This window comes from Ailuropoda melanoleuca, chromosome 3 (assembly GCF_002007445.2).
Source record: "Ailuropoda melanoleuca isolate Jingjing chromosome 3, ASM200744v2, whole genome shotgun sequence".
Taxonomy (NCBI): domain Eukaryota; kingdom Metazoa; phylum Chordata; class Mammalia; order Carnivora; family Ursidae; genus Ailuropoda; species Ailuropoda melanoleuca.
The window spans coordinates 5,234,463-5,258,609 of NC_048220.1; the positions used below are offsets into that span (position 1 = coordinate 5,234,463).

General features: G+C 53.2%; 2 protein-coding genes across 5 annotated transcripts; one reads left to right on the forward strand and one right to left on the reverse strand.

The window, feature by feature from the left end:
• Positions 1-2,719: 2,719 nt before the first annotated feature.
• On the forward strand, positions 2,720-6,063 carry NHP2 (NHP2 ribonucleoprotein). Its single transcript, XM_002924059.4, has 4 exons — positions 2,720-2,955; positions 3,035-3,104; positions 5,082-5,187; positions 5,713-6,063. The coding sequence occupies exons 1-4, from the start codon at positions 2,796-2,798 to the stop codon at positions 5,836-5,838; spliced, it is 462 nt and encodes a 153-aa protein (XP_002924105.2). The 5' UTR covers positions 2,720-2,795; the 3' UTR covers positions 5,839-6,063.
• Positions 6,064-6,904: 841 nt separating this feature from the next.
• RMND5B (required for meiotic nuclear division 5 homolog B) lies at positions 6,905-23,688 on the reverse strand. Of its 4 annotated transcripts, none has more exons than XM_034655869.1 (10): positions 23,540-23,688; positions 17,781-17,931; positions 11,242-11,387; positions 10,977-11,117; positions 10,389-10,489; positions 10,037-10,203; positions 9,073-9,238; positions 7,790-7,892; positions 7,543-7,697; positions 6,905-7,448 (listed from the first exon to the last, which is right to left on the reverse strand). In XM_034655869.1, the coding sequence occupies exons 2-10, from the start codon at positions 17,917-17,919 to the stop codon at positions 7,385-7,387; spliced, it is 1,182 nt and encodes a 393-aa protein (XP_034511760.1). In that variant the 5' UTR covers positions 17,920-17,931; positions 23,540-23,688; the 3' UTR covers positions 6,905-7,384. The 4 variants fall into 4 exon arrangements, with proteins under 4 accessions (XP_034511760.1, XP_002924106.1, XP_019660239.1 ...); XM_002924060.4 differs by lacking the exon at positions 23,540-23,688 and adding an exon at positions 23,245-23,533; XM_019804680.2 differs by lacking the exon at positions 23,540-23,688 and adding an exon at positions 12,537-12,623 and having other exon boundaries at positions 17,781-17,917.
• Positions 23,689-24,147: the final 459 nt, after the last annotated feature.

Sequence of the window (24,147 nt, forward strand, 5' to 3'; positions counted from 1 at the left end):
TTGGTGGGGAGTCTGCTTCTCCCTCTGCCCCTGCAGCTCTCCCTGCTTGTGCTTGCTCTCTCTCCCTCTCCCTGTCAAATAAATAAACAAAAAATCTTTTTTAAAAAAGGCATGGTGCAGGGGCGCCTGGGTGGCTCAGTCGTTAAGCGTCTGCCTTTGGCCCAGGGCGTGATCCCGGGGTCCTGGGATCGAGCCCCACATCAGGCTCCTCCGCTATGAGCTTGCTTCCTCCTCTCCCACTCCCCCTGCTTGTGTTCCCTCTCTCGCTGGCTGTCTCTCTCTCTGTCAAATAAATAAATAAATAAATAAATCTTAAAAAAAAATGCATGGTGCAGTTTACTGAGGACATATCACGGGGCACAAGCAGAGTGTAGGCTTGTAGACAAGCGGACCTGGGACGGAGACCTAGCTTTGTGTGAGCAGAATCGAGCTATTTGCCCCACGAGTCTCCATAAATTATGAATGATGAAGGTATTCTTTGTGAGGAACAGAAGAAACGCTCCGTGTAAAGTGCCTGGCACAAAGATGTTTACCTCCTTCCTCCTGCCGTATAAGAACAGAGAGGCCTTCACAACGGAGACCTTGGTAAGGTGGGTGCGGCACATTTTACATGAATCAGGTTTCCTGGGGATGGAATTCTCTGCTGGACGGAGTTCATCCTGCCCGGTGCACATGGCTTCTGGCTCCACCTCTCCCCTTTGTTACCCTGACACATTATCAGCGGTCCGACAAGGCTGAAAAAGTTCACGGGAGCACCACTCAGAACCAGGGGTAGAAAAGCACCCGGGGCCTCAGTCGGTGAAGCGGCTGCCTTCAGCTCAGCTCATGATCCCAGGGTTCTGGGATCGAGTCCCACGTCAGGCTCCCTGCTCAATGGGGAGCCTGCTTCTTCCTCTGCCTCTGCCTCTGCCCTGTTTGTGTTCTCTCTCTCTCTCAAATAAATAAAATAAAATAAGAAAGAAAGAAAAGAAAAGAGAAAAGAAAAGCATCCTTCGGAGCCCTGGACCTGCTGCTCGCACAGCTTCAGGAGGGCCTCCCTGGGAAGCCAAGAACTGCCACTACAGGACCTACAGGCTGGAGGGCTTGCAGCGGGAAAAGGTACAGCAAAGTCCTAGGCTGCAAAGCATCGACCCGTCCCAAAGCTCAGGAAGGGGCTATCTTTTCTCAAGAAATTCCAAAGTGTGGCGCCCGGGTGGTTCAGTTGGTTAAGCGGCTGCTTTGGGCTCAGGTCATGATCCCGGAGTCCCGGGATGGAGCCCCACCTCCGGCTCCCTGCTCAGCGGAGAGCCTGCTTCTGCCCCTCTCCCCTCCTCATGCTCATTCTCAGGCTCTCTCTCTGTGTCTTAAATGGATAGATAAAATCTTAAAAAAAAAAAAAATTTCCAAAGTGAGAACATTTATAAAAGGTCCTTATCCTGCTATGTCGTGCATACGAATTTTGTTTACTTTCAAATGGTTTTTCCATTGCTTATAGAACTCATTTTCATTGTTTAATTGACATAACGTTTGTATTTGTGAAAACTATTTGGGGTCCAAGGTCAGGATGGATTGCATCCTGATTTTTCTTATTGAAATGCGAAATAGAAAAAACTGACTTGTCTTTTATCGAATGACTTTGCACTTGGTTACAGGGTTAAAAGGTCAATATTTAAATTGGCTTAACTAACTTGTGCTGCCAAAGGCCACCTGCAGACTTCTGAAGTTCCACTGACTGGCCTACTCCGCCACCACAAGAATGTCAGGCTTACCGCAGCACGATCAAAGGCAATGAATTTGTAGCAACGATATAATTCCTATCCATCCAGTGTTCCAAGACACAGTGGAGGAAATCAGCCGGAGATAACGAGATCCACCCCAGTCTGGGTCTGCTCACCTCCCCAGCGTCACCGTCTACTAATGCTCTAGGGATACCTGCAGAGGGGCGCCTACTCGGAGCCGTCCCCCACGGCGCCGCGCAGTCTCAGCCCCAGTGCCGACGCCCCCAGTGTTCCCGCTCTCCTCCCCCGCGCCCCCGCTGGCGTCTCGGCCAGGCCTTGGATTGTGCGTAATGCCAGGCAGTCGTGGGAACTAGGAGGAAAACGAAGAGGTAGGGCATGTCGGTGGAGGTCGGTGGGGACCGCAGTTTCAGATGAGGTGGCCAAGGGGAACATCTCTCGGGGGCAACATTTGAGCAGGTCGCTGCGGGAAGAGAGGCGCCCGCGAGTGGGGCCACAGAAGAGAGCAGAGTGTGAGAAATCGTGCTATAACGGAAGAAGCCCTTAGAAGCGCCAGGCTCTACGTTGACCTTGGCACCTGCGGCACCTCGCCCAGGACCGTGTAAGGATCAGACGCTAAGGTGGTTTGGAATCCCCATTCTTCCGCTCCGTCGCAGAGCCCGCCCCTCAGGCAGGAGGGTCCCGTTCCCTTAGACGTGGTTACGCCCCCACAGCCACGGTCTCCACGGTCGCCTCCGGTACCCGCGAGGCGGGGCTCTCAGACCAGTCCCAGCCTGCGTCCTCGTCCCTTCCCGCCCCCGCCGGGCCCCACCTCCCACCGAGCCCCGCCCCTCGCCTCCAGTGCACTGGGGGAGGCCCGCCTCGGATCCGCTCCGCCCCTCCAGCCGAGACTCCGCCCCTCCCTGTCTGTCTGTAAGGAGCTGAGCGTCAACGATTGGTTTGAGTAGGAAACTCCGTTCCCTAATTGGCTGTGGTGTACGGCCGGCTTCCCGCGGTACGGGGTGACCCGGAAGTGATTCCTGAGGCCCGGGCCGCGTGGATTCGCTTAGCGCGGAGTATCTGGTTGCCGCGGTGGCCGCGATGACCAAAATAAAGGCAGATCCGGACGGGCCGGAGGCTCAGACGGAGGCTTGCCTGGGGGAGCGCACTTACCACGAGCTGCTGGTGAATCTGAACCCCATCGCGCAGCCCCTGGCTTCGCGCCGCCTCACGCGGAAGCTCTACAAGTGCATCAAGAAAGGTGGTGCGGCCGCCGCGGTGGCCGGTGGTGGCGCGGGGGGCGGCCCGAGGCCCGCCGACTGACTCTTGTGTCGTTGCAGCCGTGAAGCAGAAGCAGATTCGGCGCGGGGTGAAGGAGGTTCAGAAGTTTATCAACAAAGGCGAGAAAGGGTAAGGCCTCCTCCCGCCGGGTTTTGCGTTTCTGGACGGTAGCACGGGTGGCCCCACGGCTTGGTAGGTGCTCGGCGAAAGCCGGCAACAGTGATCCGCCCCCGATACACAAGGTCATCACGCCGTGGGTGAGTTCCCTCCAGTACACGTCACTCACAAGAGCTCAGAGGAACACCACCGGGAAAGTGAGTTCCGGGGGAAGCGATTCGAAGAAGCCAGCGCACGCAGGGTCGAGCCCAGCTTCAGTCACTCACAAAAGTCCTGACATAACTGTGAAGGAACGTACAGGGTGCATGAGGATGCCGCCTTCGTGACATCTTTCTCCCCCTCAGGCCAGACAGTAAGCTCTTTCGAGGACAGGACAAAGCCTCTCGGTGCTTGATCTCTGGAAGCTCATTGTTGGTGCTCAAGAGATCAGTAGTGCTGGGGGATGTGATGCTCCATGGGAAGTCTGACTTAGGGCGCAGGGGTTCCGCCAGAAGATACTGGGTCCCAGGCAGGAGAGAGGATGGTGGTGGTCAGAAGCGTTGCCTGGTAAGCCATGGTAAATTTAGTTTTTGTACTCGGAGTTTTTCAGGCCACCGAGGGTTAAAGCCAGGGAGTGACATAATTTTGTTTACCTTGCGAAGATTTTTCTGGCAACTCTGGAAAGGATCAGGGGCACAAGAGTAGACCAGGAAATTGAGCTAGGAGGCTGCCCCACTGTAGGAGAGGTGAGGGCGATGTTGATTGGGTTATTGGTGGCTGAAACAGAACTCAAGTGGATGCATCTAAGAGGATTTTGGGACATGGAGTGAGAAGGTTTGGATTCCAGCTGAGCAGAGGGCCCACTCAGATGGTGAACAGTGGATGGGCCCAGGTTTGTGTGGGAAGATCACAGGTTTGGTTTTAGACAAGTTCTTGAGGTGCCTTTTAGACATGGGACACCCCCCTGCCCCTGGAACAAGCAGAACTGTCAAATAGGCAGATGACTACACGGACTGGGAGCTTGGAAGGGAGAGAAGAGGCAGGAGAGAACAGATTTGGGAGTTGTCAGCACATATATGGCATCTGATGCCGTGGCCGTGGCTGTGGCCTGAGTCAGCCAGGGAGAAGGTACTGAGAGGGCAGCCAAGGATCAGGCTGTGAGAAGCACCAGCACTGAAAGGCCACTCAAAGGAAGGGTGCCGGCAGAGGAGAGCCTGGAAGACAAAAGGAAAACCAGGAGAGTGGGCCCAGTGCTTGCAACTAAGAGCTCTTTCCTTGTGTTTGCCTCTCACCCCACAACCCCCTTCCCCGCCCTGGACAACACTCTTCCTTGGTGTCTTCAGGACTTCCAAGGCCCTTGCCCCAGAGCCCTGACACCTTGCCACCCAGGAGTCGGCTCTCTGGCAAGCCTTCATTAGTTCCCTGTGACTCTCGGCACTGAACTCATGCTTCCCAGCCTGGCACTCAAGGCCCCCGGTGTGCCCTCTGCCAATCTCTCTAGCCTCCTTGTCTGCCCCCATCCCTACCCTGGATTTCAGAACCATCCCAGGCCCCCATCGACCAGCTCCTGGGTATGAGCAGCCATTCTGATCGTCTCAGTCTCAAGTGCTTTCCCTGCCTCCAGCCCCTCCCAAGGGCCGCCTGACACCTTCATTCAGCTTTCTGATCCATTGTTACCTCCTGATTCCTTTTTTGACTCTCCAAGGAGAGCTGAGCTCTTACTCCCTGGTGTCACTCCCATACCTCACCTGCCCCCGTGGAATCCCACTTGTCACCCTGTGTGGCATTTACTTATTTGCCAAGAACTAGGTAGGGCTCACCTCCCCAGAGGAAGTGATCACCAAACACAAATTTGCATGCACTTTCAGAAAGTGGGGATTCGCATCTGGGGTCCTTGAGGGCTGGGACCATCTTCTCCATCTCTGTCCAGAGGCCCAGTCCAGAGGTGGCACTTTTTGACCAAAAGAGGGAATGGGCGAGTTAGAAATGACGGTGTTTCTCTCATCGCAGGATCATGGTTTTGGCAGGAGACACATTGCCCATTGAGGTATACTGCCATCTCCCAGTTATGTGTGAGGACCGGAATTTGCCCTACGTCTATATCCCCTCTAAGACGGTAAAGAACACACGAGCCCCCGCCCCGGATCTTGGTCGGCATTGGAGGAGGGGGTCTGGCATTGGGTTTGTGGGAACAGGCCACTGTGGAAAAATGCAAGCTTTGCAGTTGAGACGGATGTGGATGAATCCTTGGCTCTGCTGGTCCCTGGCCCAGTCTCCTTGTTGGAAACTGGGAATTCCCGCCCTTGTGGACCGTGGGGATGAAAAAGGAGGTGTGCGCCCACAGGTAGTCCTGTGAGGTGGTTGCAGTGCTCAGGGAAGAAGGGGGTGTTCAAGGGACTGGAGGCTGGGACCAGGACCCTGCCTCAGGTGGCAGCCTCTGCAGCAAAAGCCCATTGCCACTTGCCATGTGGCTGTGGAGGCCCAGCATTGTCAGCCTGTGGCTTGAAAGCTGGCAGAGTTGAAAGGCCAGTGTGACGTGTCGGAGGGCTGGATGAGGCCGGTGGGTCGTGGGTTCGTGACTCCCGGGCATACAGGTGGTACAGCCTTTGCCCCACACAGCCCTTCTTTCCCTTGTCCGCAGGACCTGGGTGCAGCCGCGGGCTCCAAGCGCCCCACCTGCGTGATCATGGTCAAGCCCCATGAGGAGTACCAGGAGGCCTACGACGAGTGTCTGGAGGAGGTGCAGGCCCTGCCCCCCCCCATGTGAAGGACTCAGGCCCCTGCTCTGGAAGCTGGGGGGCTGGCGGCGGGCCAGCTGGCTGCCCTCCTGCCGCCCATGCTCGCACCTGCCCCGGGCCCCTGCGGCTGGCCTTCTTCTTGGGCAGCTCCGCCAGCTCTCCCCGGCAGGCAGAGCCGGCATCCTCTCCCGTCGCGCGCCAGCGCAGACGGCTCCGAGAATGCGGTGTGGGGGGAGTAAACGCTAAGGCTCGAGTGTGTTGAGTCTGTGGGTGTTTTCTTCAGTAGCAGCCGCTGGTGGGGCCAAGGAGGTGGTGGGCAGGAGAGAGTGGAAACAGCCTCTCTCACCAGAGAACCCGGAGGACTTAGAGGTGTTCCGTGCTATGCTGGGCCGCCAGGGCTGGTGCCAGAGCCCAGCTGAGAACAGACTCTTTGCTGCCCACCCCCAGCTTCCGCCTCCCGCTTCCACAGCACGAGGCTGCCGCACCAGACCCCTGCACAAAAGCCTGTGGCCCCTGAGCTGGGGACACCCCCGTGCCTCTTTCCTCCTTCCTCCGCCCTTAAGAGCCTGAAATGCCCCTGGGAAACTTCTGGAAGCAACTGGGCCACATACAGTAAATCTGAAGTAGGCACAGGAAGCTAGAGCCGAACCCCAGACCAGCTCTCCTGCTTGACGTAATGGCCCCGGTGACCCAGTCCCTTCAGACCTCTCAGACTTCAGGTGCCTTCCTGCGCTCCAGCCCCAGCACGGGGCTCAGTGGGTACACAGAGCAACCAAACTCCAGGCACCCTGGAGTCAACCGAACAGAGCTTGGGACGGAGCTTGGGACGGAGGGTCGGATCTAGTTTCAATTCCAAATTGTCTCCTTCACAAGCTGTGAGCCCTGTAGGGCAAGTCCGCTCATCTTCCTAAATTCCCTCACGCTGCTTCCTAATAAGGAGGGCATAAGATTCGATACATGTTTGTGTAAAAGCCTCTGGCCCCGGGCCTGGTGTCCTATCCCAGGGCTCTTTCACCCAGTCCGAGATGCATACCAGGTTCTCTCTGGGCACGGTGGGCGTGCAGTAATTCCTTGGTGAAGCTAAAGGCAAGTACAGTAAGGAGAAGGCCTGTGAATATATTTGCTCAATTATAAAACCGCGGCATTCGGTTTGAACCCGGACTATTTACAGTGGGGAATGGATACATACAGTCGTGAGGCTATACAACGGCCGGGGCAGGCGCGGGCACCGGAACTGCACAGGTGGGACTGGAGGCCACCTGGCTGGGGGCAGGATTGAAGAGACGTCTGCGTTGCTGGCCGAGTCCTCTGCCTCTATGTTGGCGGCTATTGAGTCACTGGCAGACAGAAACGGGGCCACAGCAGGAGTGCAGAGCCAGTGTCTCCTACCCTTCTAGCCAAGAAGCCAGCTACCCAGCAGATTGGTTCCTCTCCCTTCTTGGCCTCTGCCCACGGTGGCGCTCAGCCATTCGCTCTGAAATGAACCACAGTCCATTTCGGAGCCAACCACCCCCACTGAGACAGCAAGGCTCGTGGGTGGAAAACCCTTCCGACAAAGTTCCTTCGAGGCAGGTATCAGAATATGATGCGTTTCCCATCTGCTGGGTTCTGCTCCATGGGACAGTAGGGACACTTCAGCCTGCACAGGGAGGACAACAAAGAATGTTTTAGGTCTCTGGGGGCTGGCTGGCCGGGGAGCCGAGCCAAGACGGGGCAGAGCACGGGGAACTTACTTTCCTCCGTTGATGAGCTTGTTGAGTGCGTCTCGGGAGATCACGTGGCCACAGATGAGCTTGATGGGAGGGTTGGAATCTGACGTCTGCTGCCGGAGGATGGGGCAGGCAAACACCGAGTGGTACCAGCACTTCATGCCCAGTTCGATCTCGATCTGGGGAGGCCAGCGGAGGGGTGAGTCCTACTTCCAGCTGGGGCCACCCTTCCCAGTGCCTTCTGTCCAATCCCCCCCATGCCAAGCCTCACCGGCAGCTCGTCCTTGTGACTCCAGACGCCTGTGCACTGCCTCTGCTCAATCACAGCCTTGATGTTCATCAGCACGGGCAGCGCCACACAGCCCGAGGCAAAGCTGCGGAACAGAGAGCAGGGGCTGCAGTGACCCGGACCAAGAAGCTGGCAGACAGACAAAGGCGCCAGCACGCTGTCGTGGGTGTGTGTCTTGGGGCGGGGCTCTAAAGTGGCACATGGTCAGACTGGTCCTGGACAGTCTTCGGTCGCTCATAAAATGCCACACAGGTAGTTACGTGTGTCCGACTCTAGAGTCGTGCTAACGCACCCCAGAGTTTGAGGATCTATGGGAAAGACAAAAGGAAGATCTAGGGGGCAGATAGCTGCTTGTCCAAACCACTGGAATGTCACTGGTGTGATGGGGATAGTGATCAGTGGGAAAGGGCCCCAGCCTGCCTGTCTCCCCTACTCTGCTGTCGTAATGCCCCTCTCTGACTGGTTATCATCAACGAGGCCACGCAGACACGGGGTAATGCAAATCTCACAATGACTCAGACTGGGGGGGGAGGGCGGGGAGTCGACCGGCTGGTGCCTCGGGGGCCAAATACCTATGACGCTAGGGGAAATCGCGCACCCGAGAACCATGGGGACGTGTCCCTGGTGTTCCTGCTGGGAAACACTGTTCTTTCACTAGAATCCTTTCCCCTGGTGGGGGGGGGGGCGGCGGGAGATGACGTGACACTCTCCACAGTGGTGCAGTGTGGGATTCTGGGACCAGGTCCACGTGCCCTTTATTCCCCGTGACGCCCTGGCCAAGTCCACGCATGCCTTGGGCTGTGTGTTTGTCATCTGTAAAACGAGGGTGACTACCTGTATTTCCTAAGACCTTGTGCGTCTTGCAAACATTACTGTGAAGGAGCCTTCCCAGGGAAAGTTCTCCATGCACGTTGCTCAGGCGCCTTCACATCTCCCCGAAGGGAGGTGGTTTGAGAGGAGGCCAGGCTGCAGAGGGTCTTGTGATAATTCAGGGGCGAGGTGCAGGCCAGGGACCTCGTTCAAAAGACCTTACAAAAGGGGAACCCTGACCCTGTCACTGACCTTGCAATGACATCAGGCCACAACTCTTCCTAACCTCAGTTTCTCCAACTGTAAAATCAGGTAATTCCTACCCAGAGGGATGACTAAGGGAGCCAGCTTAGGCCTGAAGAACCAAGTACCATCCGTGGCACATGGACTGGCGTCCACAAATTATTGCCCCTGAAACCCTCCCACCTGCGCTGCCCCCACAGGGCTGCTGGTACCTGACGCTGAGGGGCGACTCCACCGAAAGCCCCAGTAGTGAGCAAGCATCACGAGTAAAGGTCTCACAGATCTCTGCCCAATGGCTATTGTCCAGGAGGTGGCAGTAGGGCGACTTCTCCAAGCCCAGCCGCAGGTACACCAGGCTGCCCATCATCACCTGGATCTCTGCAAGGCAACCAGGGCACAGGTCAGGGCCAGTGGGAGGAGGGGAGTTGGGGGGGGGGAGGCTGGGTGCGCTGAGATGCCCTCAGGCAGAACTGGGGCTGCTTCTGTGGGACAAGGACAAGCCTCAGCCGCGAGACAATCCCGTAGGGAGGTGAGTGTGAGGTCTCTTCCCTTCCTTCCAAGTGCACCGAGAAGTGAGTCTCAGGTTGGCGCTCACGTTTTTCTTCTCCAACACTAGCTACTCTCCCTTTTAAAAAACTTTCAGGTGGTATCTAGATTTACTAACTGACAATGCTCGGTTTTTATGATTTCACAAAATGTGAGGTAATAAACAGGGAGGAGTGGAGCTAAAGAACCAGTTGCTACCAGTAGGCGTGGTTACGAATGCCGAGCATCTGGAAGGGGAGACTCCAGTGACAGGTCTGGAAATCCGCTGTGACGGGGGAAGGCTCAGGAAGGAAGCTGTGGAGAGGTGCCTAGTGAGTCTTAAGGACACGAGTGGGCGGCCTCCAGGCGGGAGAGGCCCGGGCGGAGCGCAGGCGCACACACTTCCGTGGGCTGAGTGTGGGTGGGCCCACGGCAGGTGTGCAGAGCCTGAGGGGAAGCCGGAAGGGTATGGCAGAGGCAGATGCAGGGGAAGAGCTCTGAGTCTGGAGTTCACCTGGGAGCCTGTGAGGGAGGGGTCAGGGTTCGCAGGGGGGCGGAAGGCATCCTGGTTACACGCAGCCCAACACCCTGACCCCTGCTGACACCCACCGGAGCCCGGCAGCCCCCACCCCAGCACCCTGGGGTGCTCACCTCGCTGGTGCAGCCGTGCAAAGGGCTGAAAGTGCCGGGCGTAACTGAGGGCCTCCAGCTGCTTCTCGGGGCCGCCCGCCAGGAGGCGGATGAAGTGCAGGCGGTGCAGCTTGAACTCCAGGGAGCTGTTGAGCTCGAGCAGGCGCTGTCTGTGGGAGACGGCCCATCTGGGAAGAAAGGGAGCTGCTGGGGCAGGAGATGCGGTCTGGTGGAGCGGGGACTGAGAGGTGGGCTCCAAATGCCTGAGTGGGGCCCATGAGACAGGACTGGAGGCGTGTCAAGTACACCAGGTGATGTGAAGGCCACAGAGGGGCCCCGTCCCCCGCCCCGGCCCATCCGACGGCCAACTTACTCCAATGCTGGCCCTAGGTCTTGTTCATGCAGAGCTTCCAGGATTCGATTCAACTCGAGGAAAGGCTGCTTAAAGTCTAAGTCCACGTTCAGTGTTGATTCCTGTGGGGAGAGCACAATCCCACCGCTGGAGGACTTTGTTTCCAGAACATCCCAGTTCTGTAAGGCTGAGTGTTGCAGGCTGGCCTCCCGGAGCGCAGACTACAAAACCCACCCCAGGCCCAGGGTGACAGAGACCTGCGTTGAGCAGCATGGTGAGAAAATGATTCCTCGGCAGTCCTCTTCATTACACTGCTAGTGTGCTTTTAACACCTAACAACTACGACTTTGTCATGTTACTAACCTCCCTTTTTAAGAAAGCGCTATCAGGCCTCAACTCAGAACCTTGCTGGCAACCAACTCTAGCTAGAGGCTCATGACTTCACTTGCCATCGTCAATATTTTTAGAGCTATCTTCTATTTATGGCGGGGGTAATGATTTCCCTTCTCAAATAAATTTATGTACAGAGTAACAGGAACTGAATATAAAGACAGCCCTCAGGAAGAAGCAGAGGAGGCAGGTTCCAGCCCCCTCCCGCAAGGCCGTTACCTGGCAGAGCTCCTCAGCGACACCCAGCATGCCTTGCTGGTACAGGTGCTCCACAATGGCCATCTGCAGGATCTGCTGCTGCTTCTCCCGAGAGTCCCACACCGCATCCGACACCACTCCGCAAATCTCAGAGTCAAAGTTCTGATGGGACCAGAGACAGGGCCTGGACTCAGTATTCGAGTTTCCTGTGGCGCCCCACCCCCCACCCCCAGACACTGGCTGCGGGGTATCCCCACCCCCAGCCCGAGGCTGCCCACACGCTCACCCTGTCAATGGCTTTGCCCACTCGGGAGACGCTGCTGTGAATGTCCTTGTGGTCCGAAGCCAATTTTTGCACGGTGTCTTTGATCTTCCGGCAGCACTGGGACATCACCAGGGAGAGGGTAGCTGACAGAGGGGTCCCCTGGAGGGCTGCAGGGAAACACTGGCAGTGAATCAGGACACAGAGGAGCAAATCTGGTCCCTGCTTCCTCTCTTCCCCAGTACCAGCCCGGAGGCCCAGGAGAGCCCTGAACTCCAGGGTAAAAGACCCTAGCTTCTGTTCCAGGTCCCACCACTTTTTAAATGCATGCCCTAGAACTGGCCAAGTGGGGCAAGCAGCTTCAACTCCTGGTTCATTTCCTCATCTGTAAAATGGGGGGACAGTACCGGCCCTGTCTGTTGCTGTGAAATGTAGGTGATTTGGCACTTCCTACAGGGAAGTACTCTATTTTAGCTCATTTAATCCTCACCACCGTGCTCTGCAGTGGACACTGTTAGCATCCCGTCCTGTAGCTGGGGAAGTTGAGGTGGTAACTGGGTAGGTGACAATGACAGAGCTACAGCACGTGCTCCCCACCACCACACCCGATGGCTCTTCACTGTCTTGACTGAGACACCACATGTGAGAAGGCTTTGAGCCATTGGGCACTATTCCCAGGTTAACGCCTCCTATCAACCCCGAGGACACTGCCAGGGAGGTTCAGGACTGGCGTGCAAGCTCAGGCTCAGGGCGCCAAGCCTGCAGCAGTTTCTACCCCCATGGCTGGGCGAGAACCAGACCAACCACCAAGAGCACACGAGATTTGGGAGAGAGGAGGACAGACAGAGCACCCGCCCCTTCCTCAGCCCAGCACCTATGTGCCTTCTTTAGATGACCGCACCGTGGTTTAGGGAATGAAACATGACCCAAGAGAGCCAGGGAGCATGTCAGCTCCCAGACCCGAAGCCCTGGGAGAGAGATATATTCTACCAAGTCAATGAACACAGAATGGGAACTGAGCTGCTGGAGCACCGTGACCACCTCGGGGGTGGGAGGGGGGGCACTGCTCTGAGAATGAGTACTGTAGATTGAAGGTATCACGTGAGTACCAGCCCCGCCTGGACATTTCAGTTACCCGAGTTCATGAATCCAGTGTTCCCCACCCCCGCCTGTTCATTTAAGCTGGTCTGAGCTGGGTTTCTGGCACCTGTAACTGAACACCTCCTGACAAATACAGACAGGAGGCAGGAGCTGGGCCACCCACCTACACAGGGAGCTGGGGCAGGACCGCATTCCCCTCTGACATCAGTGCCACCCACCTGAACCCCAGCTTGCCACTCATCTCCCACATTCTGCTCCATCCAGGTCACAGACGGCCACACTCTGCACATTTCCTGGCCACATTCCTTTAGGACAAAGCAACAGCTCTCAGGAAACCAAAGCCACCCCCCCCGACCCTTTTTTAAAATAAGCTCCAGGCCCAAAATGGGGCTTGAACTCACGACCCCAAGATCGGAAGTCACATGTGCCACCGGCTGAGACAGCCAGGTGCCCTGACACCAAAGCCTTTTAACCTGAAATGCCCAAATCTTCCCTGCCCAAGGACCCCCCTGAAACCACTAGCACTGACAAAGCCCTCCCTTGAGAAAACACGGTCTCCCTGTAAACACACTGCAGCAGGCCACCACCATCTGTTAACCAACAGCACAGCGTAAGGGCGATCAGACCTGCAAAGACGAAGCCATTCTACCACATGGTTCACCTGCCCTTGAACACAAGGACCCAGGCCCGGGCATTTACTGCAGTACGGCACAAGCACATGATGCAATGGTAAGCAACTAGGTGCAAGAACGAGGCAGAATTCTACACAGTGAGGCTCCGGAGGGAGCCTGGGTGGCTCAGTCGTTAAGCCTCCGCCTTCGGCTCAGGGCGCGATGCCGGGGTCCTTGGATCGAGTCCTGCATCAGGCTCCATGCTCTGCTGGGAGCCTGCTTCTTCCTCTCCCACTCCCCCTGCTTGTGTTCCCTCTCTCCCTGGCTGGCTCTCTCTGTCAAACAGATAAATATAATCTTTTTTTTTTTTTTAAGATTTTATTTATTTATTTGACAGAGACAGCCATCGAGAGAGGGAACACAAGCAGGGGGAGTGGGAGAGGAAGAAGCAGCCTCCTAGGGGAGAAGCCTGATGCGGGGCTTGATCCCAGAACGCCAGGATCACACCCTGAGCTGAAGGCAGACGCTTAATGACTGAGCCACCCAGGCACCCCTAAATAAATAAAATCTTTAAAAAAAAAAAAGAACATTCTCTGAGACAAACTGGAGGGGCGAAAGCAAGGTGCAGGAAACCAAGCACTTGAGGCTACCCTTTGTGTTTAAAAGGGGGGAGGGGACAGACACACATACCACCTACACGTGCACACAGATGCTGTCTGCAAGGGTACCTGAGAAACTGGGGACAGGGGTGACTTGGGAGAGAGGCACAAAGGCACTGGGAATCAGGGGTAAAGGGAGACTCCCCTTTCACTGCAAGCTTTTTGACCTTGGAGTCTTTTCTACATGCATACTTTCTTTAAAAAAAAAAATTAAAAGGAAACAAACTCTACTTTGTAGATTTGTTTTTCACAGAGGTACAAGGTGTAGCAATTCTGAAAATACTTTCTCGTACGGTAGAAATCAAGCCGATGAGAAATGTATTGATGAGAAATGTATTGACGGTATTGGGAGTCAGGCTTCTCACTGTTGCAGAAAAGAGATACAGCTATGGATGGGGGAGGTCTCGGAAAAATCCCTTCCCTGTGATGCGGGATTGAAACTGGAGGTATCAGTGTAAACTCATGGCCTACCAACACAGAGACAGACAGACAGATCTGTCTGCTACAAAACCAGAAACGATGACACCTCAGTAACAACCCAGACCTTGATTTCCAAATAGCATTTTCCACCCAAAGAACATCTCCTTGCAGAAATTACTTACTCCAGGGACTATCTTAATGTGCCAGAAAGCTAAGAAATGCTAAATAATAATAATAATAATAATAATTAATAATAATAACAACAACAAATAAAAAGTAAGGGTCATGTGAAAAGGACCCAGGAGGAGAAAGAACAGAAAGAATGGTGAGACACGGACTATCCACATGTAAAAGAAGGAAGCTGGACCTTACACCATATCTGAAAATTAACTCAAAATGGATCAAAGACCCAAGTGTAAGAGCCAAAACTACAAAACTCTTAGAAAACACAGAGGTGTAAATCTTCATGGACTTGGATTAGGCAATGTTTTTTTAGATAAGACAACAAAGGCATGAGCAGCCCAAGAAAAAATAAATTGGATTTCATCAATATTAAAAACTTTTATCCTTCAAAGGTTACCATCAGAAAAGTGAAAAGACAACCCATATGACAGAATATCCAATGGGGGTCTAGTATTAAAGAGTATATAAAGAACTCGTACAACTCAACGAAAAAAGAAACCACCCAATTAAAAAATGGGAAGCAATTTAAGTAGACGTTCTTTGAGGAAGATAAACAGATGGTCAACAAGCCCACTCATGAAAGGATGTTCAGCGTCATCAGATGCTAGGGAAATGCGGAGCAAAACCACAGTAAAACAGCCCTTCATACCCCCTAGGACGGCCATAATCAAACAGACATGCCACCTCGGTGAGGATACAGAGAAACTGGAACCGTCATGCACTGTTGCAGCGACATCTGGAAAACAGTTTGCCATTCCTCAGAAAGTTAACAGAATTACCATATGATCCAGCACAGAAAAGAATCAAGTACTGATTCATGCTACAGCAGGTATGAACCTTGAAAACATGCTCAGTGAAAGAAGCCAGACACAAAAGGCCGCACATCGTGGGACTGCATTTATATGAAGTATCCAGAACAGGTAATCCACAGAGAGAAAGTAGGTAAGCGGAAGCAGGGTCTGAAAGAGCGGGAGAAATGGAATGACTGTTAGTGGGTGGAGTTTGTTTTTGAGGTGATGAAAATATTCTGAAATTAGACACTAGTAATAATGGTACAACTCTGTAAATACACTAAAAATAAACTTAAAAATTGTACACTTTAAGAAAGTGAATTTTAATGTGAATTAAATTAGCTCAATTAAAAAAAAAGGACAGAGGAATCAGGGGTGACCTCTGTCAAATCTAAGACAATTTAAGCATCAAAATAAATAATAACAGGAATGGATTATAACCCAACGAATAAAACAAGAATCTATGAAGTGTGAGCTGATAAAAAATAAGGGAAAAAGGAGAGCTGAATGCCAACAAGTACAGTTGGCCCCTGAACAACATGGGGATTAAGGGCACTGACCCCATGCACAGTCAAAACTCTGTGTATCACTTTTGACTCCCCAAAAACATAACTACTAATAGCCTACTGGTGACTAGAAACCTTCCCGAGGACATAGTCAACTGACACATATTTGGTATGTCACCTGTGTTATATACTGTATTCTTACAATAAAGCGAAGAAAAAGAAAATGTCATTGGGAAAATCATAAAAAAAGAAAATACGTTTACGGTTCTGTACTGTATTTACTGAAAAACAAATCTGCATGTCAGTGGACCCACACAGTTCAAACCTGTGTTGTTCAAGGGCCAACTGTACGTAAGGAACAAGAGAGAGCAGGAATGGGGCGCCTGGGTGGCACAGCGGTTAAGCGTCTGCCTTCGGCTCAGGGCGTGATCCCGGCGTTATGGGATAGCCCCACATCAGGCTCCTCTGCTGTGAGCCTGCTTCTTCCTCTCCCACTCCCCCTGCTTGTGTTCCCTCTCTCGCTGGCTGTCTCTATCTCTGTCGAATAAATAAATAAAATCTTTAAAAAAAAAAAAAAAGAGAGAGAGCAGGAAAAGTCTCTCACGTTGCTTTGTAATAACCGATTCAGGCAAGAATCGTCCCTGGGCCAGCGGGCTCAAGTATGATAGAGTGCGGGACATTTACACAGGCTCAAAGCCCCTCCCCTCCAATTTCTTACTAATTAACTGTAAAGAAATATTAACTTTACGTGGGGGGAGCCTGGCCAACACCATCTTAACCAAGTGATCACAGTTCACATCACCAATCAGGGAACGAGCTGACGCCTTGTACTTCCTGATGTGAGGGTGCCCCGAGATGCAACATCCGAGTGAGGAGGAGGAAACAGGAGGCAAGTGCAAACCAAGAGAGATTCTGCAAAATCATTAGCCTTAGTGCTTCGAAAACGTCAACGTCATGAAAGACAAAGGCAAGTGGGAGAATGTCCCAGGCTAAAAAACCAAAGATGAGACATGAGAAACTACACGTGGCGCCTGATCTTGGATTGGATCCTAGAATGGAGAATAAAATTAAGATGTTTTATGAAAATTACTGGACAGTGACAAAACTGATGTATGAGCTATATTCATTAGATCATAACATTGTATTAATGTTTAACTTCTTGATTTAATAATACACTGTATTTACGTAAAAGAATGCCCTTGACCCTAGGAAATACACACTGAAAGTTTAGGGGCAAAGTGGTACGACAGCTGCAACTTACTTTCAAATGGTTAAAAAGTAAGAATAGGCAAGAGAAGTGATAAAGCCAGTACGGCAACGAATCAGCAGTTGGCGCTTTCTGAAAATTTGAAACGATCTCAAAATGTCTTAAAAATTCAAAGTAGGGGCGCCTGGGTGGCACAGCGGTTGAGCGCCTGCCTTTGGCTCAGGGCGTGATCCCAGCGTTGTGGGATCGAGCCCCACATCGGGCTCCTCTGCTGTGAGCCTGCTTCTTTCTCTCCCATTCCCCCTGCTTGTGTTCCCTCTCTCGCTGGCTGTCTCTATCTCTGTCGAATAAATAAATAAAATCTTTAAAAAAAAAAAATTCAAAGTAGAGGGGCGCCTGAGTGGCTCAGTGGTTAAGCGTCTGCCTTCGGCTCAGGGCGTGATCCTGGCATTATGGGATCGAGCCCCATATCGGGCTCCTCCGCTGGGAGCCTGCTTCTTCCTCTCCCACTCCCCCTGCTTGTGTTCCCTCTCTTGCTGGCTGTCTCTCTCTGTCAAATAAATAAATAAAATCTTTTAAAAAAAATTCAAAGTAGAAAAGCAAATGGAAAACAAAATCTAAAATGAAAATCTAAATGAAGGGGTGCCTGGGTGGCTCAGTCGTTAAGCGTCTGCCTTCGGCTCAGGGCATGATCCCGGCGTTCTGGGATCGAGCCCCACATCAGGCTTCTCTGCTAGGAGCCTGCTTCTTTCCTCTCCCACTCCCCCTGCTTGTGTTCCCTCTCTCGCCAGCTGTCTCTCTCTCTGTCAAATAAATAAATAAAATCTTAAAAAAAAGAAAAAGAAAATCTAAATGAAAATAATCTCAGGTAAACTAGTAATTTCTCCTGGGCTTTTTGAAATAGCTCAGAATAACTTCCATTATCCCACTTCAAGGAGACCTAGGCATCCGTGGACCGATGTCCAAACCGTCATCCTTTTAGAAGCCTGACACCAAGCAGCCTTGGGGGCTCCCAGGCCCCCGGGGAGGGAGATGTGGGCCTCTTGGGCAGGGAGGGGGGCGCGGGACGACGGGCACACACCCACCTGCGCTGGCCAGCTCAGCCCGCAGCTGGCCCACGTAGTGCAGCAGCTCCTCCAGGCTCTGCTCGCAGTGCTGCCCATAGGTCAGGAACTTCTGCAGGACCTTGTCCACCTCCCTCTCCACGCTCGCACACTGCTCCATGGTGGCCTCTGCCTGCCGGCGGGAGGGGTCCGCTGCGTCAGGCCTCACCTGGGCTGGGGGGCACGCTGGGGAGGGCTCCCAGACCCCCTGCCACACCCATGTCATTGATCCATGCTCAGAAATTCCCGGCTTAACATACGTGTCCACAGTGCCCATCACCCCAGCCATGGTGCCCCAGAGGGACCAGGCAGGCGTGAGGCAGGTGTTTTGAATCACAGTTACAAAATTACTGCTTCCAACTCTATTCATTCTATAATCCCTGTTCATCTCTTTTTAATCAGAGGAGAGAACAGGCCTCACGGAGTCCTCAGCAGGCAATACTATCTACTAGAAATACAGACAAATATTACCTGCTTTCATATCTCACGTATATTTATATATTCATCATAAGCGCCTTCTCTTCAATTACTGGACTTGGTTTTCCACATACTACAGTAACAGAAGCCATGAAGGCAGCCCTTGAATGGCCGATAATTGAAAATGCAGCCTAAGGAACAATTGCCCGAGCACGTGGGCCTGATGGGCTTTGCCCACCTCTCCAGCCTCAGTCTCCCCTGCGTCCAGCCACCCAGAACGTTGTTCCCTCCCAGCTCCGGCCCGCGTGCATGCTGTTTCCTCTCCCTATCTGCTATTAGCCCTCCCCTCGTCAACTGCTCAAAAAAGCCGGCCCATCCTTTCCGGGTCAGCTCAGAGCCCACCTCCTCCAGCAGCCACCCCTAGCCTGCTGCCACCTGGCTCCCTCATGTGGCACCCTTCTGTTTCAGTTTTGATCACCAGTAAGGACCTATTTGAGGGTCCGCCTCCCCCACCAGACTAGAACATCTCTTGTAACACACCCTTCCCTTATTGTACCACTGAAAGAAAGCTGACTTTTCTGGTCCCACCAGCAAGGCACCGCCCTTCCTAAGTCCCTTCCACTCTGGGCCACTGCTCCCCTCTATTCCAGAGCAGCCTTTGACACCAACCATGTGAACAACCCTCAAATGCTTGACAGATTTTCCTCCCTATCCTTCCGTCTAAAGGATTTGAAATGAAGGGCTCTCTCAAATGTTCAAATCAGGCCAGCTGTCCATTCTCTCAAAGAAGCGTACAGAGTAACATCACAAGAATCCTATGGCCAAGGTGACCCCTGGGATGCTCCTGGTTTCACCAGACTCCCCATTCCCACCAGCACCACCAGGCTTGGCCTCGTCCTCCTGGCCCAGCCTGCACCCACTGTCTCCTTACCAGACAAGGGATGAGCGACAGGGAAATGGCAAACAGGGCCTTAGATGTGTTTTTGCCCTCCCTCTTTACAGTTGATGCCTTCACACCAGAATTTGTAATCATAATCATGATGTCCGGAAGACATGCCTTCCTCTTCATGCCCCCTGAACAAATACCCTATAACTGAATATGACCTTGATGGGCAAAATACACCAGAGACTCCTGCTTGAAACAATATCACCATAATAATTATTACTGTTATTATTAGCTAACATTTCGTTGGGGCTTATTATGTGCCAAGCACCGTTCTAACAACTTTGCATGCATCAACTAATTTATCTAATTCTTACCAAAACACTATGAGGTAGGTACAGCTATTAGACCCACTTTACAGATAAGAGAATGAGACACAGAAAGATTAAATAACTTGCCCAAGGTCATGCGGCTGAGAAAGGGAGGACCTAGGAAATGAAGCCAGGCCGTCTGGCTCCAGAGCCCTTCTCTAAAGCACTTTGCATCACATTACTCTCTGGACCAGCTTAACAGCCCACCATCTCACCAGAAAGGGAAAGCAGCCAATATCTGTGGTTGGAATAAGTGTATAGCAATGATTAATGATGACAAGAAACAGGAAATTAACCACAGAGCCTGTGAGATGATCAACTAGGAAAGATGGCAGCACAAAAGAAATGTTTGCCAACAGTCTGGGAACCAGAATCACAATTTACCAAATATAAATACAGCTCAAGAAAGGTCAGGACCTCACCAAGGTCAAACAGTCTGGCCCTGTCGGACACCAACTGATGAAAGGATTATCTCAGGGAAGCCCAAGTCAGCATCTCGGAATTGTATTAAGGAGCTGAGGAAGGGGGTGCCTGGGTGGCTCAGTCGGTTAAGCAACCGCCTTCAGCTCAGGTCATGATCTCAGGGTCCTGGGATCTAGCCGCATTGGGTTCTCTGCTCAGCGGGGAATCCACTTGTCCCTTTCCCGCTCCTCCCCTGCTCCTCCCCTGCTCGTGCTTGCTTGCTCTCTCTCGAATAAATAAAATCTTAAAAAAAAAAAAAAAGCCAAGGAAGGAGATGCATACAAGGACTTTCATCCCACCACGGTGTGTTGTGGCAGCAAGGGGCAGATGATCTAGGAGCCTCGGCATTGGGGGAACTGATAAGTCAAGGAAGTAAAACGTGGGAGATGCATCTACGGAAACCTGTGTAGCATTGAGACACCGTGTTCCAGACATACGCACAGAAGCATCAATAACATCCCCAAACATGGTATTGAGGGGGAAAGAAAGAAGCAAAACGAACTCTGGGCAGAATGCCATTTATGTAAATTAAAAATCTATACATGCAGGGGCACCTGGCTGGCTCAGTCAGCGGAGTGTGTGACTCTTGTTCTCAGGGTTTTGAGTTCAAGCCCCGTGTTGGGCACAGAGCTTACTTTTAAAAAAAAGAAAAGGAAACAGGGGTGTCTGGGGGCTCAGCTGGTTGAGTGTCAGCTGCTTGATTTTGGCTCAGGTCACGATCTCAGGGTTACGCTCAGAGCGGAGTCTGCTGGAGATTCTCTCTCCCTCTGTCCCTCCCTGACTCGTGCGTGTGCACATGCACATGTGCTCTCTAAAAATTAAATTTAAAAAATCTTAAAAATAAATAAAGTGTGTCTTTTTAAAAAATTTTTATTTATTTGACAGAGAAAGAGAGCACACAGGGGGACTGGCAGGCAGAGGGAGAAGCAGGCTCCCTGCCAAGCAGGGAGCCCGATGTGGGGATCATGACCCAAGCCGAAGGTAGACGCTTAACCAACTGAGCCTCCCAGGCGCCCCTAAAGTGTGTCTTTTTAAAATTTTTTTAAAAAGATTTTATTTGAGGGGCGCCTGGGTGGCTCAGTCGTTAAGCATCTGCCTTCGGCTCAGGGCGTGATCCCAGCGTTCTGGGGTCAAGCCCCACATCAGGCTCCTCAGCTGGGAGCCTGCTTCTTCCTCTCCCACTCCCCCTGCTTGTGTTCCCCCTCTCACTGGCTGTCTGTCAAATAAATAAATAAAATCTTTAAAAAAAAAAAAAGATTTTATTTGAGAGAGGGTGAGAGCACGAGACAGAGAGAGCAAGCGAGCAAGCATGGGGCGGGGTGGGGGCTGGGCAGAAGGAGAGGGAGAAGCAGGCTCCCCACCGATCAGGGAGCCCGATATGGGCTCAATTCCAGCACTCTGGGATCCTGAGCCAAAGACAGATGCTTAACCAACTAAGCCACCCAGGCGCCCCTAGAGTGTGTCTTAAAAGAAAAAGATCTACGCATACAACCAAAGACACATGCAAACACATCAGAGTGGTTTCCTATGGTGGGTGGGGGAGGAGGAATGGGGATGAAAGGGAATACATCAATAAATACAAAAGAGATAAAGGCCTTGCCTGAACCAATTAAATGTATAATAAACTAATAAGTCTGATTAACTCAATAAAAAATCTAAAATAAAATACAGAAGCTGGGAAAACAGAACTGTCCAGGAGGCTAATTTAGTCTGTCCATGGTGAGCCACTCTGCCTGAATGCCACTCGGTCATCTTCACCAGGCACTAGGGTGGATGAGTGTGTGAGTTTGTCTTTGCCAACGTCATGATGAATCCAGTGGAATTTCATGTCCGTTTCAAGCCCTCCTCCCCAAGGTCTCACCTGTACAGAAATGATCCATCAGGGTGATCCCTCCAAAACAACACATCGGATCCTGTCACCCCTTGACTCAACACTGCATGGCCTGACACACAAGCCCAGTGTAATTACACATTCGCCTCCTTTGTACAAGCTGTTCCTGTGTCCAGAGTGCCCTCTGCACTTGTCTGTACGGAGACCCCCCAAGATGCAGTTTAATCACCAGCTCCCCACAAAGCCCTCAGTGAAATCCTCCCGTCTCCTTCTCTGCTTCAAACACCTCGGTGGGGGATACCCATACCACACACCTCTAAGTCCTCATTACAGTAACTGCCTGTCTACAGGTCTCCCCCCACTAGACAGTGAGCTGCTCAGGCCTGGAGGCCAGTTTTGTCCTCTCTCTCCCCACAGTGCCCAGCCCAGGTCCTGGTCCACAGTGGGTGTTCAGTGAATGCTTGCTGAGTAAATGGTACATCCACTTCCTAACCCTTGGGCTAGGAGGGCCTGGGCTCAAATCTGCGGGGCGAGGAGGGGGGTGGTGGTTGACGGGAAGAGACATGACTGAAGTATTAAAATCCCCACTAGGCACACATGGGTTTAGTCCCCGGACTTCAGCATCCTGAAACAGAAGGGCCCCTTCTGGGGCAAAAGGGAAGAGGTTTGTGCAAATCATAGAGAGGTCTCCTTTGCCTGACACAGAACTGGACAGCCTCCATTGACCCAACTCTTACACTTCCACACCCCTCAACTCTATCCATTCTCCACCCTACCCACCACTCCTCTGCTTAAAACCCACTAGATGCCTACTGTATTCAGCATAAACTTTCTTTCTTTTCTTTCTCTCTTTCTTTCTTTCTTAATCTCTACACAGAATGTGGGGCTGGAATTCATGACCCAGGGATCTAGAATCACATGTTCCTCTGACTGAGCCAGCCTGGGATCCCCCACCCTCCCTTTCACGGCTTAGGAGGCTCTTTTTGAGTTGACTCCCAACCACCTCTCCAGCCTCATCTACCACTCTCCCCCTCACTGGCCATACTCCAGCCACACTAGCCTCCTTTCTGTCCTTGACAAGAGTTTATCTTTGTCTCAGGGCCTTTGCACTGTCTGTTCCCTCTGCCTGATACACTCTTCCCGAAATGTTCCCATGACTGGCTCCTTATCTCAGGGTCCAGGGTCAACGTCACCCCTTCAGAGATGTATCTAATGCTAACCCCTCTGCTCCACCCCCACACCAGACACTCTATCTTATCCCTCTGTTCCTTGTCTTCATTGCACATCTCTAGTTGAAGTTTCAAAACTCTCTTTTATCATTAACCAAAACTGGAGGGAGGGCAAACCATTCCCCTAGGCTGCAGCTTCTACTAGGACCTTCACCTGCATTACCGTGCAAATGACTGGCAAACTCCTACTCACCCTTCCTAAGGCCCTGCACGAATGCCCCCCCGTCTGGCCCCCTCGTCCACACCGGGTTACCTCCGACCCGGCCGGCTCGCACTAGGACGGGACGTCTCAGTTCGCGCGGCTCCCCCGGCAGAGGCGGCTCTCGAGGGTCCTACGAGTCCGTGGGACTCCAGTTCCCGGCTCGGGCCCGACAGCTGAAGAGAAAGCCAGCCCACGGGCAGACTGGGGCCGCGGCTTGGGGGGGTTCCGGAGAAGGCCCGGGGCCTGAGACCCCGGCCGAGCTGCCGCCCCCGCGCCCCCGTCGGCCGGCCGGGAGTACCTCGCCCTCCGCCCGCACCTCCCGGCCCGGAAGCCAGGCGGCTCTCACCTCGTCCCCGCAGCCGGGGCCCTGACTTCCGGCGCCTCTGTCACCGGAACCGGAAGCTGCGGCCGTTGCTCGGCGGATCTGGACCCGCCCACTCGCGGCTTCGCAGAGGGGTGGCGGTCCCGCGAGCTCGCGGTTTGCGGTCCGAGCATCGCGCTACCCTCTCCCGCGCGTCGAGAGTGGCGTCGTCTGCGGGAGGGGGGCTGCCGCTGGAAGCCCGGCCTCCCGCAGTTCGTCTGTCGCCCCCGGGCTTCCCCGGGTGCCCACAGCCGCAGGCCGAGCTGCGACCCTCCCTCTCCGTGGGAAGGAATCGGACCGACCCACTTGCCGGCCGGCGGGGGTGCGCGGACCTGGGGGAGGGCGGGCCGGGCTTCCCCCTCCTCCCCGGGGTCCCAGTACCCCAACGCCGCTCTCGGAAACCCGAAACGACTGTGCCTTCCCCGCGCTCTGCCTTTCACCCTCCTCCAAAGTGAAGACAAACCCGAACAGCACAGTGCATGCCAGGGGTCCAAGAGTTAAGCTTTCCTGCGTGGCTCCTTGGTGCTCTTTTTGAAATACCAAGTGATCTTTAGAAGAAAAGTCCTGTTTTCCTACCCCAGCCTCGGTCGTCC

Excerpts from the sequence above, each read along its gene's own strand:
- RMND5B (XM_034655869.1), bottom strand. The coding sequence starts at position 17,919 with ATGGAGCAGTGTGCGAGCGTGGAGAGGGAGGTGGACAAGGTCCTGCAG. Across the intron at positions 10,204-10,388 it reads GACCTAGGGCCAGCATTGGA|ATGGGCCGTCTCCCACAGAC; the intron begins GTAAGTTGGCCG and ends CTTTCTTCCCAG. Across the intron at positions 7,893-9,072 it reads GAGTCGCCCCTCAGCGTCAG|CTTTGCCTCGGGCTGTGTGG; the intron begins GTACCAGCAGCC and ends TCTGTTCCGCAG.
- NHP2 (XM_002924059.4), top strand. The coding sequence starts at position 2,796 with ATGACCAAAATAAAGGCAGATCCGGACGGGCCGGAGGCTCAGACGGAG. Across the intron at positions 2,956-3,034 it reads CTACAAGTGCATCAAGAAAG|CCGTGAAGCAGAAGCAGATT; the intron begins GTGGTGCGGCCG and ends GTGTCGTTGCAG. Across the intron at positions 3,105-5,081 it reads ATCAACAAAGGCGAGAAAGG|GATCATGGTTTTGGCAGGAG; the intron begins GTAAGGCCTCCT and ends CTCTCATCGCAG.